We start from the raw sequence: 18826 nt of genomic DNA, 5'->3' as shown, positions 1-18826 counted from the left end.
AATATGTTGTGATATTGTGATGCCATTATGTTGTGGTATTATAATGGCAGCATACTTAGATATTGTAATTACTGTATATTTTAGTATTGACAATATTTTATAATATTGTAATGGCAACATTTTGTAAGGTTGCAATGACTATATATTGTAAAATAGCAATGAGAGGCCCTCTAATATTGTAATGACCGTAGGCTATAATGTTGTAATGACAGCATATTATAATGATTTAAGAACTGTATATGTTTTATGTTGTAATTAAAATAATTTGTGTAAGTTTTTTTGGAAAATTGAAATGACCGTATGTTGTAATATTCTAATTAGAGAATGATTTAATATTGTAATCACTTTATTTAGTATAATTTTAACAACAGTTGTAATATTTTAATGACACTGTGATGTGATATTGTAATAATTATAAGTTGTAAAATTGTAATATTGTAATTAGATTAGGTTGTAATATTGTAATGACAGCATGTTGTAATTGTATAATAACAGAATTTTGTAATTTTGTAAATTCAATATTTTGTAATATTATTATGACGGTATTTTGTAATATTATTATGACGGTATTTTGTAATATTCTGATAACATAATTTTGTAATATTGCAATAGGAGTGTGTTGTAATGTTGCTATAGGAATCTATACTCTAATTACAGTATGCGGTAATATTGTAATTACAGCATATAGTAATATTGTGATAGTAGTATGTTATAACATTGTAATTACATCATGTTTTAATATTGTTATAGAGTATATTTTTATATTGTAATGACAATCTAATTATATATTGTATTCACAGTAATAACAGTATGTTCTAATACTGTAATAGCAGTATGATGTTGAAATCACTAAATTAATATGATAATTTATTTATATTAGAGTATGTTGCAATAGTGCAATGGAGTTTATGCCTTAATATTGTAATGAGTGTATATTTGAATATTACAATTACAGTATGTTGTATCATTTTAATTACAGTATATGGATATATTGCAATAACAGTACGTTGCACTATTTTAAGGACAATATGTTATATTATCGTAATGGCAATATGTTAAGTTTACATGACAAAAGTGTAATATTTTATGATTAGCTCATATTGAAATGATGGTACGTGGTAATATTGTAATAATAGAATATTATGATATTGTAATGACAATATGCTGTAATGCTGTATATTGTAATATTGTAATGTCAGTATGTTATAATATTGTAATACAGTGTGTTGTAATTTTGTAATATTGTGATATTTTCATGATAACATCATTTTATATTGTAATTAATGTATGCTGTGATATTGCAAGGACATTATGTTTTAATATCGTAATGATAAAACTTTGTAGGTAACAATGATCATATACAATGGCATGTATTGTAAAATTAGCAGGACTGGTTAACCGGTGTTGACCGGTGAAAGCATGATCCCTCCTGGTAAAAATTAAAACTACGGTTGTTGTTGTTGTTGTTGTTGTTGTTGTTGTTGTTGTTGTTGCTGGTGGTGGTGGTGGTGGTGGTGGTGGTAGGCACTGGCGTTCCTGGTCAATTGCCAAAAGTGACGGGCGTGGCTAAAATATAAAAATAGCAAGTAAATGCGTAAATACGGAGGTGCAGCTAATGTAAAAATTTACCCTTCACACATAGTAAAAACAAATTTTTAAAAATAAAATACAAAGTTAACGTGTGTGCAAAAGTCTTACTAAAGTGGAAGAAATACAACTTTCTGTAGCCAATGTGATTTATTTCAAATTAAAGCTCACTTAATCGGTATTGTTTATCAGGGCGTTATTTTTTTGTGGGGGGGCACCTGTTTTGGGGGAGGGCAGACACATACAATGAACTAAATTTAACGTAATCTGAGCCCCCATATGTTGACTACGCCTCCCTCCCCCCTAACAAAAATATTAGATGTTTACATTTCCGGGAGATGGCGATTCAGACAATCGACTTTGCAAATAAATAAATAAATAAAAAACTGCAAAATCTTTTAAAATTTATATTTTTTTATTATAAATAGAATGTCAAAAGCAGGTTTTAATAATATATATATATATATATATATATATATATATATATATATATATATATATATACTTGAAAAAGTACACATCGTTGACTGGATTCAAAAACAGCCTACTACGAAAGTATGATAGGTTATGAAAAGGAAGGGTTGTAATGAGATAGCTCCGAATTTGTGCGTATCAAAACCAAAGCAAAATATGATGAAAGTAAAAATAAAATAGATAAACCACATAATTTATTATACTATTCCTGTTCACACTGAAACACTTATCACAATATTCTGTGGATCTATATTAAAAAACCTTGTTAAACTTTGTGGCATATTTCCATTCTATGAAGGTCAGGCGCGAACAAACACCCAATAATTTTATTATACCATATTTCTTCAAACTAAAACATAATTATCAAAGTATACTTTTGCAGATAGATATGAAAAGTCTTTATTAAAGTTTGTGACTATTTCCATTCTATGTAGGCCAGGCGCGAACGCAGACCCCACAATTTTATTATATCATCCCTATTTAAGTTAAAACATACTTATAAATGTATTATTATGTACATTTATATCAAAAACACTTGTAAACGTTTTTTTTTTAATTTTTACATTTTTTATTTCCATACTTTGTGGACCAGGCGCGAACAGAGACCCCCACAATTTTAATGAACCACCGTTCTGCCAGATTAAACATACCCATTTCTGTGTCTCGATACATCTTCTATCATTATATGTAATCATTTTTTTTTTAAATATTCAACCATATAAGAGCCTATTTGTGACCAGACACACACACACACATACACACAGATATTCAGCTTTATATTATATATATATATATATATACATATATATATATATATATATATATATATACACGCACATGCGCATGCACACACACACATAGGCACACAAACACACACACACACGTGTGCACACAAAGACATGTGAGCACACACACACAAAGACACACGCGCGTGCACACACACAGACACACCGTGCACACACACGTGCATACACACACAAGCGGGGCAATGTTGGCAGCTGGTTTGGCTGCCCCATACCCAGCATTACAATCTTCAAAGGAAGAAAAATAAAAAAAATTAAAAAAGTGTGTAAGTGTGGTCAACTTTCTAAACATCCCCACAGACTACTGTGTAAGATTTTCGACCAATAGTTTCCAATCCTACCCTTTTTTATTATTTTGTTTTTGAGGGCGTTTTATGTTTTTAATGAGGCTGGGTGGACATTTCCATTGTCGAGAAAAATGCCGCAGACGAAAATGACGTTTACAATTACTGGCAACACTTAGTTTCTAATACATGAGGAAATGTGCCTTTAAAAAGGTGGATGATCACATGGCTGGAAAAATTGTACGTAAAATGTGTACAATGTGCCATGAGGCAACCTGTTTTGGCATCGTGGTGCGGCAATGTACAATCCATTGGATTGAACCTCCCAAGTAAAAAATAAATAACATAACGATTTATTCGTTTAAAATAGAACGTGGGCAACACGGTTTTAAAATCGAAGCAAGTATTGCATTTTTTAAAACATCAATCTTGCAATAAAAAATTCTGTGTTTTTGTTTGTGTTAATTTGTTTGCGTATGTGTACGTATTTTTTTGCGTGCGTATTTGAGTGTGCATGCTCGCGCACACGCGTATGTGTATGTGTGTGTGAGTGTCCGCTTGAGCACGCGAAGTGCATGTGTATATATATATATATATATATATATGTAGTATATGTACACACACACCCGCACGCGCGATTGTGTACATATATACACAAAAACACGCACGCGTGCCTGTTTTCAATGTGACTGCAATGTAGTTTGTTTTCAGACCCAAAAGAAGAAAACCGTGCTTGCGACATTATCTTCAGCGAGACACAGAAAAACAAAGATAACATCCTACGACTGGGAAAAAAGGCTAAGAAAAAATGAAAAGAAAACGTATAATGCGGTATATATGTATATAGTAGATATATGTAATAAATAATTTTTGCTTTAGTAAAATATTTGTCAACCGAGAACTGGTATCGTACTCATATTATGGAAGGGGCGTATAGAGTAGCCATATTTCAATATAATAAAACGTTCTGTAATGTAGGCAAGAATGGGATTCTAAGAATATTGGAATCTTCCAACGCAGCCAATAGGACTGGACGGACGATAGCTCGGGAGGCATTAGTAATTATGTATAGGGAGAAGGGAAGGTTATGTTTAGCCTATGTGTGTCATAAGCAGTTAAGAGCGGTGAAATACGAACAGCGTAGTAAAACGAAGAATAGTTCACGGTGTATAGTGGTAGCAGTGGTAGGACTTGATAATCAGAGAAAAAAAATAGAACATTCGTCCTCTGTAGATGTGGCGACGTGATAATACTTCTCCTGGGATAAAATATAGGATTTAATTTTAACGAATAAATGTGTATAAAACGACGTACTAAAGATATATAAGACGGGGGTTGAATGTTTCGACATAATAAAGTTGTATGTTGCATGTGTTATTGAAAACCTACGGCAATTTGGTGCAGAGGGGAATTTCTGCAATTAATCATGGTAATGGCAGTTTCCGTCATATTGTAATAACAGTATGCTGTAATATTGCAATTGCAGTATGTTCATATATTTAAATTACAGTATGTTTATATATTGTATGCCCTGTATTTAAGAATTCAGGTGATAACTTATCTCCCTCTTAGTACAGACACATTAAGTCTCCTGTGTAACATGAGTAAGATGCTGAAATCCATATTAAATGAAGAAGTAGTCAACCACGTCAGCAGAAATAACCTTCTTAGTGACATGCAATATGGCTTCCGTTCTGTCAGATCTACAGCAGATGTGCTATGTGTTATATCTCATAGGATTAGTGAATCTCTCGAAAAAGGCTTCCTTTCTAGGGCAATTGCTCTTGACATATCAAAGGCCTTCGATAAGGTATGGTATAAAGGCCTACTTTACAAGATTTTCAGCTACGGTATCACTGGAAATGTTTTCTCAATTATTAAATCATTTCTCTCTGAGAGGCTCATAAGAGTAAAAAGCTCAATTTCAATAAAACTAACAATAATAAAGATAAACTTCAATAAAGCTTACAATAATAAAGAGAAATTTCAATAAAGCTTACAATAATAAAGCTAAATTTCAATAACACTAACAATAATAAAGCCAAATTTCAATAAAGCTAACAATAATAAAGCCAAATTTCAATAAAGCTAACAATAATAAAGCTAAATTTCAATAATGGCAACAATAATAAAGCCAAATTTCTATAAAGCTAACAATAATAAAGCCAAATTTCAATAACACTAACAATAATAAAGCCAAATTTCTATAAAGCTAACAATAATAAAGCCAAATTTCAATAAAGCTAACAATAATAAAGCCAAATTTCAATAAAGCTAACAATAATAAAGCCAAATTTCAATAAAGCTAACAATAATAAAGCCAAATTTCAATAAAGCTAACAATAATAAAGCCAAAATTCTATAAAGCTAACAATAATAAAGCCAAATTTCAATAACACTAACAATAATAAAGCCAAATTTCTATAAAGCTAACAATAATAAAACTAAATTTCAATAATGCCAACAATAATAAAGCCAAATTTCTATAAAACTAACAATAATAAAGCTAAATATCAATAAAACTAACAATAATAAAGCTAAATGTCAATAAAACTAACAATAATAAAGCTAAACGTCAATAAAGCTAACAATAATAAAGATTAATTTATATAAAGCTAACAATAATAAAGCTATAATTCAATAATTCTAACAATAATAAAGTCATATTTCAATAAAGCTAACAATAATAAAGATAAATTTATATAAAGCTAACAATAATAAAGATATAACTCAATAATTCTAACAATAATAAAGTCATATTTCAATAAAGCTAACAATAATGAAGATAATTTTCACACGATCTGTATGAGAATAACAAAAACCGTTTCACAATTGACGATTGGCTGCTTTGTGACTAATGAATTACAAGTAAAATCATTAGTTCATTTAGATCTTGTATTCTATGGAAAATCCCTTCAGTATCTGTGTATTGGTGATTGTTATTATTAGAATTCCTTGTTTGAATTTTTGGATGGATTAATAAATATTGTAATTTATTCATTTTTTATCATAAGTATTTATCCTTAATGTTATATATATATATATATATATATATATATAGTGTGTGTGTGTGTGTGTGTGTGTGTGTGTGTGTGTGTACATATGATCTTGTCAAAATACGTAAAATAAAGATGCCATAAGTGGACTCGGTTTACCTAAATATGGAATGGAAGTTAATAAACATGAAACGAAATATAAAACCATATGGAAAAAATAGTTTCGTTTTCTCGTCTTATTATGAAACAAAAAAAATAAACTTTAATTTTTACATTTCTATCAATATTTTTTGTGTATTATCACGAAAACACTTATGGATATTTATTATTATTATCATTATTATCATTATTATTATTATTATTATTATTATTATTATTATTTGCATTTTATAAATGATGTATTTTGAAATAATATAATTATGTCTTTAATAAACAGAATTTTTCCATAAATAATAAATAATACATGAAATTGTTTTTAACACTGCTTGTCTTATAAAAAACTTATTTTAAACATTAGTATAAAACGTCTCCTAAAATAAATGGAATTTTCTCATCAATAATGTATTATTTTTTGAAAAACATTTCTATATGAATATATTTTAAATATTCAAAAAATATTTATAGAAATATAAAAAATGAAAGTTTATTATTTTTTTATTGTTTCATGATAAAACAAGAAATGGTTTCCATATGGTTTCGTTTTTCGTTTCATGCTTAATGACTTCTATTCTATATTTAAGTAAATCATTTCCGGCGTTTTAAAATTGTGTACTCAATGTTTTTATATAAATATATATATATATATATATATATATATATATATATATATATATATATATACATATATGTATGTGTGTGGGGGGCAACCTGTCTCTTGAGACAATAGCATTCCGCACCTAATTTGGTATAATACAGCGTCTGCTGTGGCTAAATAGTCCAATTTTAGATTTGCAGCCACGTTGGCAGTTGCTGCAGTTATAGTTAGCAGTAGGAATGGTGGGGTGTCAAGGGTGGACTATATCCTCCTTTGCCTGCAGGTTTTCTTTTCTTCACATTGCCCTTCTCTCTTCTTTTCTGCTAATTTGATGCTTTCATTGATTTTTGCTCGTTAATCTGTGCGATCAGATGACTCTGACTTGAGATCTTGTGGTTGAATGCCACAAGTCTTTATGTCTCTGTTGCAGGTGTCCTTGTAGTGCAGAGTTTTTCGTCCGTTTGGCCGTGTTCCAAAGACCAGCTCGCCATACAGGATGTCCTTTGGGATGCAACCAACTTCCATCCTGCACATATGACCGAACTAATGCAAGCGTCTCTTAGTTAGAATGGCAAACATACTTAGTATATCAGCCTGGGACAAGACGACTATATTTGTGACTCAATCCTGCCAGGAGATGCCTAAAAGACGTCTGAGATTGCGCATGTGAAAAGTATTCAATTTTCGTTCGCACTACTATAAAGAAGAGTACTCAGCACACAGGCCTGGTGTTAAGTGTTGTGACATTATGTTGAAGAAAGATGGCGGCGTAGTTCAGATAAGATCTTTACTGACATTGGCAGTAACCATGATGGTGGCCAAGAATCAAATGCGGCCCGTAACGTATTTAGCGGCGAACTTATTAAATTCGAAATTCGACAATTTTTATAGTAACTTTGGAAGGTTTTCATTGGTTGTTTAGCACAGCCGGTGGTTATAAAAATGATTGGCGAATCCACTGGTCTCATACCGCCAAATAGTAGTCAAAAACAGTTTACACCCCCCCCCTTTTATATAATGGAAAAATCCTTTCGGATTCAATTTTGGTTTGATTTGAGAAAAGGAAAGAAAAATAAAATAAATAAATAAAAACAAAAATAAATGAACACATAAAAATAAACCAATAAAATAATTGTTTTTTGGGGGTGGGGAATTTGTCTTTATTCTCATTGGTCAAAAGAAATTGTTAATATATTGGTATAATGAGCGCAAAAAGAAGCCATTTTTTTAATCACATTAAAACACTTATCAAATATATATAAATATATAAAATATATATAAATATAAAATATATATAAATATATAAAAGAAAACAGGCATAAACCTAGAACCCCATCCTCCTACGTAGACCCCTACTACCATGTCTCCTTCTCCAACATCAGCGGTCTACGTTCGAACCTTCCAGAGGTTGAAACACAATTACAGGAGACGAAACCTGACATATTCTTTCTTAGTGAAACTGGAATAGGGCCGACCACCTCCCTTGATGAGTTCATAATTAAAGGATACTATAACTTAACGTCTAAATCTGACCCCCAAGATCGCCACGGGCATAGAATATGTGCCTACATTAAAGATGGCTTCCCGTGTGGTAGCGGTATCTCCAGAGAAGGCCCTAATCTACCTTATATGTGCTTCCGGGTTGCACTTGCTTACACCACCGCATTTATATTTCCCCTCTATCGCCCCCACAATATGCATATAAACATACAAATAGAATACTTTTCAAATACATATAAACCTATGCACAAAAATTCACAAATATACATTTTGTTTTTAACAAATGTTTGCCAAAAAAAAGATTTTTTAAAAATTATTTGACAAAAAGGAAATCTACAACAAGTTTTTAACAAGTGACATTTTTTTTTAACAAAAACTGGAAACATTATGTTAGGTATTAGTTAGTAAATTTAGCTAGTAAGGTAGAAATGGTCGCAGTTTAACGTCGTGCCCGGGAAATTTACAATTTTTTTTTTTTTTGTATGTGATTTTAACTGTTCATGCTTCTCTTTTTGGGTTTCTGAAAAGAGATTTACTCATAATACGATTCCAAAAAGTTCAGTTATAAAATGTTTTAATTTTTTTCTTTTTTATAGGTTTAGTGAAAATGTCGGATATATTATTTTCAGACGTCACATAAGTAAGAGTAATAGATTTTTTCCTTATTTCATCCCTTATAAAATGATATCTGATATCAATATGTTTCGATCTTTGATGAATCATAGAATTATTTGCTAATAATATACTGCTTTGGTTGTCACAATAAATTACTATAGATTTTTTACTTAGATCTGGTTTTAAAATAGATATTAGAAGGTTGTTCACAAAAATTGCCTCCTGCGCGGCTTAGGGGCACATATTCTGCTTCAGAAGTAGAAAGCGCAATAATTTGTTGCTTTTTAGTTTTCCAAGAGATCATAGGTCCAGTCTTTGACAGTCTAAAACAATACCCCGCTATACTTTTTTTATCCTCAGAGTTACCCGAATCTGAATCCAAAAATCCTTCTAAATTTAGAGGATATGTAGACGTTTTAAATATAAAATTTCCTTGGTTCCTTTTAGGTAACGAAGGATTTGTTTTGCACGATTAAGGTTCTTAATTGTCGGTTTCGATAAGTTTTGAGACAGCTTTATTACAGTGTAACATATGCCAGGCCTAGTTTCGGTCATCAAGTAGATGAGGTTCTCTACCATTTCTCTGTATATTCGATTATCTATGGATTTTGTTTCGGTCCATATATTTTTATTTATATTCATTTCGACGGGAGTTGAACGTGGTTTGCAATCTTGCATTCTGAACTTGAGCAGAATTTTTTCAATGTATCGTGATTGGTTCATAGTTATAGTTTCATTCGTACAGGTAAATTTCATACCGAGGAACCATGACAGTCGTCCAATATCGGAAATGTAAAAATTTTTTATTTAATTTATTCTTAACATCTTTTAAAGTGTTGTCGCAGTTTGAGACGAGTAATATATCGTCAACTCAAAAAAACAAAATCAACAATTTATTACCTATATTTTTAGTATAGATGCACGCGTCTACGAGACATTACTTGAATTCCTGTTCTATTAAATAATTATGGAGTGTTAAATTCCAATTGTGTGCACTTTGTTTTAGTCCATATAACGATTTATGCAATTTCCATACGCAATTTATATTTTTCATTTTAAATCCCTTTGGAGGGTAAATATAGATTTCACAGTCAATCGGAGTATTTAAATAAGCATTTTTTACACCCATTTGATGTATTTTTAAATTATATTGAGTGGCAAGTTGTAATAAAATTCTAATTGTCGTTAAATTTTTCGTTAGTGAAAATGTTGCAAAATATTCCACTCCAGGAATTTGTGAGAAACCTTTCGCAACAAATTTTGCTTTAAAAGTTTCACTGTCAGAAGCTGTGAAATTATATTTCTATCTGTTGGTTTTGCCACTATTTCGTATGTGTTATTTTCAGATAAAGCTTTCAATTCGGATACCATAGCTTGTTCCAATTCTTGGTGATTTTGTGAATTAATCGCCTCATTATAGCTTTCCAGTGCTTTGTTCAACAAATAACAGTAATCCACGGCGTAATCTTGTATCTTTTCAATTTGTAAGAAGTCTGGCCTTTTTCGCTCCCTTATTTGGTGTCGACGTGTCTGTTTACTGTTTTCGTCAGAAGTACTGTAATTGTCGTCGTTATTAATGTTTTCATTGTGATCGATTAAGATGCTAGGCAATATTTCACGTTTTTCATTCCCTGGATCGCCATTTTTTAAATTAATTGTATCATTGATTTTTACACAGCTAACCCTTTTTAAAGCATTTTAAGCTGCAAAGTAGATTAAGTATGCCGGACTATTTTTATCGTAACCTACGCAAGTATCTTTTTCGCTTTTAGTATTTAGTTTACTTGTGTTTTCTATAAATGCAAAACAATCAGAACCAAATAGATGCATTCTATTCATTTTAGATTTTACACCGCAAAACGCTTCATACGGCGTTTTTCCTAACCTCTTATTGAACGATCTATTGCTAATATATGCTGCGGCCATTAAAGCGTACGTCCATAAAATATGTGCGAATTTCGATTCGATAAGTAGGCATCTTGTCATCTCAAAAAGGGTTCGCCATGCCCTTTCAGCTGTACCATTTTGGAAGGAGGGGTACGGCGCCGATTTCTCGTGTTTAATACGGTGGTTAATTAATAGAAGTTCAAAGTCTTTACTAGTAAATTCAGTCCCATTGTCTGAGCGAATACATTTTACTGAAACATACGGGGCAACATCAGCTAAATATTTTTTAGTGCGAGGATAGTGTCGGATTTGTTTTTTTCTAAGAAAATAAACTATAATTAAACCGGAAAAATTATCAATAAAGTTCAAAACGTACCTTAGATTGTTTCTCCCCATCGGGCTGATCGACCTGCTAACTCACAATGCACAAGTGAGAGAATTTTCGTAGCTTTCTTGTCTGGTGTTCGGCTTATATCTTTTGTCATTTTCCCCTGTGCACACACATCACAATTTGGGAGATCGTCTGAAGGTATTATTTTCATGCCTTCGACTACATTTGGTAATTTTTTAATATCAGCTGTATTGCAGTGTCCTAGAATTTTATGCCAGGTTTCCAAGTCGTGACAGGCAATTTTTGAGGGAACCATACATTTTAAATAATATAGTCGGCCATTTTCTTTAATGTCAAATACAGTTCCATTGGGGTATATCAATTTTGATGTATTTTGGCCAAATTGCATATTCGCGCCTTGTTTAATTGCAGCCTGCACGGAAAATATGTCTTGCTTAAATGTAGGTATGAACAGAGCATTTTTTAGAATACAGTTGCAGATTTCGCCTTTATTATTTTTTAGGTATATTTTAGCATCGCCTCTTTTCAAGACTATATCATTTATTTGACTACCGTCGGCAAGCTCAACAAAATGACTTTGAGGATTAAAGTTTGAATCAAAATTAATAAAATCAGATTTCTTGGTGATAACGTGCGCTGTAGCACCACAGTCTACAAGGAGGTTTTTACCGTTTGTGGTATTGTCAAAGTTACATGTGAATAGAAATTTATGTTCTTCCTCAAAGTTCTCAACGTTTTTTACGGAGTCCATTTTAGAGCGTTTATAACGACATTGGAAACTTTTGTTATTGGGTCGTCCACAATTATAGCAGATAATTTTATTCTTTTTCTTGGGAAAATTACTTTTGGAGAATACATTGCGGTGAGTTGCGTAATTTGGTGGTGTCTGCTTTCGAGAAGCATTTTGCTGGAGTTATTATTGTCCACGAGCATACGATTAGTCTCTTCGTAACTGCACAATGCCACTTTAAATTCACTGAAATTTATGGGTTTGTCTTTCTGAGTTATAACAGTTGCAAATGGTTTTAAATCGGCTGGAAGTCCTTTGAGAGTCATTGATGTCAACAAGCTATCGCTTATTATTTCACCTGAGAGTTTTAAGGCATTGCCGGTTGTTTCTGTCCTTATGACGTAGTCGGTAATCGTTTCATCTTCGTTACGTTTCAAAGAGGTTAATTCTGTATATAGGAATATTATTTTCTGTTTCCCTTTTGATAAATAATCTTCTCGTAATATGTTCAATGCTGTCCTACCATCATCCAATGCGTCTCTTATAATCAAAGACAGACTTCTATCGTCTAAACATTGAATCAGTTCTGCAAAAACAGTCGCGTTTTTTTTTTCGAGAAATTCGGGGTCGTTTGGATTCTCTGTTGTAGATTGTATGACTGTGTAGTTTTCGAATCCTTAGATATCCCAGAAATTTTACCTGCCACAATTCGAATTTAGATTCCGATCCGTCAAATAAAAGACGGTGGCTGGGCCCATAACCTGTTAAGTTTTGAGACATTGTGTTGAACAAAGATGGCGGCGTAGTTCAGATCAGTAACCAAGATGGCGACCAAGAATCAAATGCGGCCCGTCGCGTAGTTAACCTCTTAAGTTCTGAGATATTATGATATTATGTTGAACAAAGATGGCGGCGTAGTTCAGATCAGTAACCAAGATGGCGGCGTAGTTCAGATCAGTAACCAAGATTGCGGCGAAGAATTAAATGCGGTCCGTGACGTAGCAAACGGCGAACTGATTGAGTCTAAAGTTCGTCAATTTTTATAATAATTTTGCGACGTTTTCATTGGTTGTTTAGCACAGCCGTTGGTTATAAAAATGATTGGCGAATCAATTCGTCTCATACCCCCATTAGAAGTCAAAAACTTTTTACATTCGTTGTGTACATAGTAATATAATTTTCGGTTTCCCTTTTGATAACAAATGTTCTCTTAATATGTTCAATGCTTTCCGTCCGTCATCCAATTCATCTCTTATAATCAGAGACAGACTTCTATCGTCCAAGCATTGAATCAATTCTGCAAAAACAGTCGCGTTCTTTTCGAGAACTTCGGGGTCGTTAGGATTCTCTGTTGGAGATTGTATGACTTCGTGTAGTTTTCGAATCCTTAGATATCCCAGAAATTTTACCTGCCACAATTCGAATTTAGATTCCGATCCGTTAAAGAAAAGACGATGGCTGGGCGCATAACCTGTTAAGTATTGTGACATTATGTTGAACAAAGATGGCGGCGTAGTTCATATTAGGTCTTTACTACAATTGGCAGTAACCTAGAATCAAATGCGGTCCGTGACCTATTTAGCGGTGAACTGATTGAATCCGGAATTCAGCAGTTTTTATAGTAACTTTTGAAGGTTTTCATTGGTTGTTTAGCACAGCCAGTGGTTATAAAAATGATTGGTGAATCCATTGATCTCATATCACCAAAGAGTAGTCGAAAACAGTTTAACCTGCTGTACTCTTATGTCTGTGTTTAGTGTCAGCAAGGTGTTGTACCACACTCTCTTGGCCAGGTGAGCTGCTTTGCCTATGCTTATGTTGAGTTCTGCGTCCAGAGACAAGTTGCTGCTGATGGCAGAAGTGAGGTTTGTGAACTTGTCTACCACCTCCAGAGTGTGGTCAGTCTACTACCTCCAGGGTGTGGTCAGTCTACTACCTCCAGGGTGTGGTCAGTCTACTACCTCCAGGGTGTGGTCGATCTACCACCTCTAGGGTGTGGTCGCCAATAGTGATTTAAGGGTGGTGCTGATATTTTAGTTCATGATGTTGGGTTTTTTCAGACTGATGGTGAGGGAGGACTGTGTATGCGTTCGCCAAGCGGGAGATGAGTCGTTGAAGACATGCCTCAGAATGAACAAAGAGAGCTGCATCATCTGCCAAGAGCATGTCTCTAATGAGCATTTTGTGGTCGCTCTGTCTTCGTTCTTAGACAAGCTATGTTGAATAGGTTACCGTCGCTCCTAGTTTAAAGAAAGACGTCCTCGTCTAACTCGTGGAATGAATAGCGCGGGAGCAAATAGAAGATGCCAAAAAGTGTAGGTGCCAAGACGCACCCATGCTTCACGCCGCTCTTGCTTGTGAAAAGGTTCAAGGAAGATCCATTGTACTGGACAGTGCCCATCATGTCATCGTGGAATCATATTATAACTTTAAAGAGTTTGGGTGGACATCCAATACTGAGAAGGAGGGTAAGAAGACCCGATCTACTGACCAAATCAAATGGTTTGGAAGGCGAGATTTAAGAGAATTTTCTGTTCGAGGTACTTTTCTCGCAGCTGCCTTATTGACAACACCATGCCAATCGTTAACTGTTTTGTCCGAAACTTACATTTTTTCTAACGTCTTTAATCGTGTTTGAAACTCTGTATCGATTCAAATTCAAGCAACAACAACAAAAACAACACCAAATAGAAACAGAGAAAGTGAAAACTAATTTTTTTCGCAATCCTCGCTGAACTTATATATATATATATGTGTGTGTGTGTGTGTGTGTGTGTGTGTGTGTGTGTGTGTGTGTGTGTGTGTGTGTGTGTGAACTTGTGTAGGTGTACGTGAAAGTTGTACGTCTTAACTCTTGTATTTCATTATATTTTACTTACAGAATGTTGGCTATTCCGGTGTTTGTGACAATGAAATCGCGTCGAAGGATGCCTATCAATTGCCGACGACAATGGAGGCTGAAAAGGAAGCGAATTGGTACCAGCGACACAAAAGCCAGCTGTTCACGGCCTTTTATATCATTCTGGCCCTTTTGTACCTGTGTTATTTCGTGGCAGCGATGTGTGTGAGGAAGTTCGATCACAACAGTATCTACCTGATTTTACTGACGGTCTTCTTCGGTGGCATAATAGGATGGAATATACTCGACAGCAGGTTTCGACTTCAGAATCGAATAAGCCACTACATGGAAGAGTTCAGTACAAGTGAACATGGAGAACGGCTTCAGACTATAATACGCTGGTAAGTTTATTTTCGAGCCTCAGCAAAATGAGGTGAAATCATCTTATCGTTGCACACGTACACATATATATATATATATATATATATATATATATATATATATATATATATATATATATATGCATATAAAATTTCACATACAGTGGCGTCCAAAAATTAAGGACCGGTAGCTACAAATACGCAAGGCCATCTAAGACATCATTATCAATTTTTCAATACGTATTTGTGAATACAAACAATTGGTAGGTGCATATATAAATAATGTTTTACTTCATTTTTTCAAAACCGATCATTATTTTGGAATATATGTTCTCGACAACATGGTGAGCAACATGATGAGCAACATGGTGAGCAACATGAGTATATCATTTTTGTAAACTTTAATGGGTGCCAAGCGAAATCCACACCCGCTCACAAAGAAGAACTTTTAATATAATTTAAATAAGAAAACTTTTATAAAACAAAGAAAAACTCTAAACTAAATTTGGAGTTATATGAAATTATGTTAAAAAAGATCGATGCACGCGCGTAAGGGATATTAATATGCATGGGCTTGTTAAAATCAACAACTATGTAACCCATAACTATTAATTATGTATTACAGGCTAGAGACCACTTTAATAATTTTTGAAATATCTTAATACAACCCGCCAAAGTAAAACAAAAATACATTAAAATTTGAAACTAATGTCATATATTAGTTTGGTGCAAAAATGGTGGTTTTTTTTTTACATTCAAATTCAAAAAATCATAACTCCTAATCAACACATTTTTGCCAACGAGAAACAAGTTTATTCCATTAACGTATAAATCTGGAGTTCTGGAAGGTCGATTCGGCATCATCTCGGCTTTTGAAGTATTTGAAGTTGCCGAGATGCTTGAAAAAATGATAATCAATGGCCGAAAGATTCGGTGAATATGATGGATGAGGCAGAATCTCGTAGCCTAATTTGTTCAGCTTCTGCAGGGTCAGTTAAGCAACATGCAGGCGAGCGTTGTCATGGAGGAGAATTGATCCCTTCATATTGACCAATCTCAGACACATGCGTTGGAGGTTCTGTTGCATTTCGTCAATTTGTCAGCGGTACTTCTCCGCGGTAATCGTTTCGCCCGGATTCAAGAAGCTGTGATGGATGAGACCGGTCGCAGACCACTAAAATGTCATCATAACCTTTTTTAGTGTAATTTCGGCTTCGGGAAATGTTGTGGAGCTTCTTCGGCATCCAACCACTGTGCCGAACGTCGCCGGTTATTGTAGAGGATTCACTACGTCACAATCCACTTAAGAAATTAGTCGATTCCATAGAGCGAAAAACGCGCTTGAAAATGATATATAACATAGCTATATATATAGCAATAAAATAATTCAGAAATCTTATATAAAAAGTAACATATTTGAGAAAACGCTAGTGTTGTGAATACCTGCCCTTACTAGAATATATATATATATATATATATATATATATATGTGTGTGTGTGTGTGTGTGTGTGTGTGTGTAAGGAGTATATGCGCATGCATGTGTATGTATGTTTATATGTGTATGTATATATACATATATGATTGTTGAGCTGGATTAAATCCGACGATATGAAATAAAATGGAGGTGAAAGGACCTGGATACTCAACGTTTCGCCCGATTTATGCGGGCTTCTTCAAGAGGGATGGTCAATGACCATCCCTCTTGAAGAAGCTCCATTTTATTTCATATATATATATATATATATATATATATATATATATATATATATATATATATATATATATATATGTGAAGGCAACTTTTTTAGGAGAAGGAAACCCCTGATATAAAAGCTGCAGCGACTGCTCCATCCAATGATGTTGACTTGCTCTTCCTTTGGTTCAATGTGTCAGTTGTTCAGAGAGTGGTATTGTCTCGATGCAAAGTCTTTCCTCACTATAAAAAGCTTCAAGCACAGGCATTATTTGATATGTAATGGAATACACATTTTACCATCAGTGTGTATCTCGATAACAAAAAGCTGTAGCCTAAAATGACAAACGGGCACTCAATGAGGACTGATGGGCGTCAATGGAAATGAAGGCTCTGGAACATCCAAGGTCTGAATCGGCAGGTGTTCAGGGCATCACAGCCTGGACCCGGTCATTAGCAGATGTGCAGGACTGTAGAAGGTTCATAGAAGTGACCGTCCGACACGTGCTGCTAATGGCCCTCATGTCTGCCTCATTTGAGCCATATATGTATTAAGTAATGACAATACTCGAGAACGAGTTTACGCATATTATCGAATTTTTAATCAAACAAATGGTTGAAACCATTGCCAAAAGTTTGCTGCCATCATATATATATATATATATATATATATATATATATATATATATATATATATATATATATATATATATATAAATTACAATAAGTTTACCAAGGTAATCAAAATGGTAAACTTAAAATATATTATAAATATTCAAGAGTTAATATTTACAAGTAAAGTAATCTCAACCAGATGTAAAAGCTCAATAAAACCGAAAAGGAAATAGAGCTTATAATATTCTTGGATTTTTTACCCTTCACCGGGCAATTCATTCATGCGAAATCTTTTTATCATTTTTCTTTTACCTCCAATTCCCCTACCTCACCCTTTTTTAACCAAGTAAGATCTGTGACTTACTTGTAGTTTCATTAAATACTTTTACATGCAATATCCGATCCTGCATTTTGCTAATTCCTGCCCTCTGATGAGAAGGAGAGTATTTCTTCGAAACTCCGCGGATTAAGGACTATCCACTTATCTTGTGCTTCCTTTTTCAAAATTAAATATGTTTTTAACTCTTTTTCAAGATGTCTTTTAACATGTTTTATTAATCATTTGTTCATACACATATATATATATATATGTATATGTATATATATACATATACATATATATATATATATAGAGAGAGAGAGAGAGATGCATGTGTATATATGTGTATATATATGCATGTGTGTATATGTATGTGTTTATGTATATATTCATTTATCCCTTAACAATCTTTATGTATTATTGTTATCAAATATTTTTATTAATAAAATTTTTATTATTATTATTATTATTATTATTATTATATTTTATTATATTTTTTATTATATTATTATATTTTATAGTATTATTAAGTAATTAATTAATTTATCTACCTTCTATCGTTGTATCTTTATATATATGGAATTATGTGTTCGTTTTTAACAGGGCGTTCGCGTTTTCAGAGGGGTTTTCCGTACCCAAACCATTCCCTGCTGAATATACATATACACATACGCACGCACATACACACAAACGCACACGCGTGCGCACTACATTACCTTTCCTGCCAACCCATCCCTTCCTTTGGTAAACTGAATCTCTTAGCGTCGTTTACTGAAGACTATTCTTACCACAGGAACTCCTAGCAAAGACACTGCCCGTTAACCGGTGCTTTCCTCTGTTTATTTTCCGTTTGTTTCGTTTTCCTCTGGTGTTCAAATGATGAGTAGATCAACTTAGAATTGGGACACGCAATGATCCCATAAACATGTGGCCTGAACATTAATTGTGTTCTAAAAGCACAAAAAATACTATTTCTCTCAGCTCTATAAAGATAAAT

General features: G+C 33.3%; 1 protein-coding gene across 11 annotated transcripts in view; it reads left to right on the top strand.

Annotated features, from left to right (window-relative positions):
- LOC145263161 (solute carrier family 28 member 3-like) overlaps positions 1 to 18826 on the top strand; it is a 688175-nt gene that overhangs the window by 566914 nt on the left and 102435 nt on the right. For all 11 annotated transcript variants that reach the window (XM_080120169.1, XM_080120168.1, XM_080120170.1 and 8 more), the window contains one exon: positions 14864 to 15222. In XM_080120169.1, the coding sequence (XP_079976295.1) occupies positions 14864 to 15222 (359 nt within the window). The remainder of the gene's footprint in view (positions 1 to 14863; positions 15223 to 18826) is intronic.

The sequence above is a fragment of the Euprymna scolopes genome, chromosome 38, assembly GCF_053919585.1.
Source record: "Euprymna scolopes isolate OS-2025 chromosome 38, ASM5391958v1, whole genome shotgun sequence".
In the NCBI taxonomy this organism is placed as follows: domain Eukaryota; kingdom Metazoa; phylum Mollusca; class Cephalopoda; order Sepiida; family Sepiolidae; genus Euprymna; species Euprymna scolopes.
Note: the sequence above shows the minus strand (reverse complement) of the source record. Positions and strands in the feature narration are given on the sequence as shown.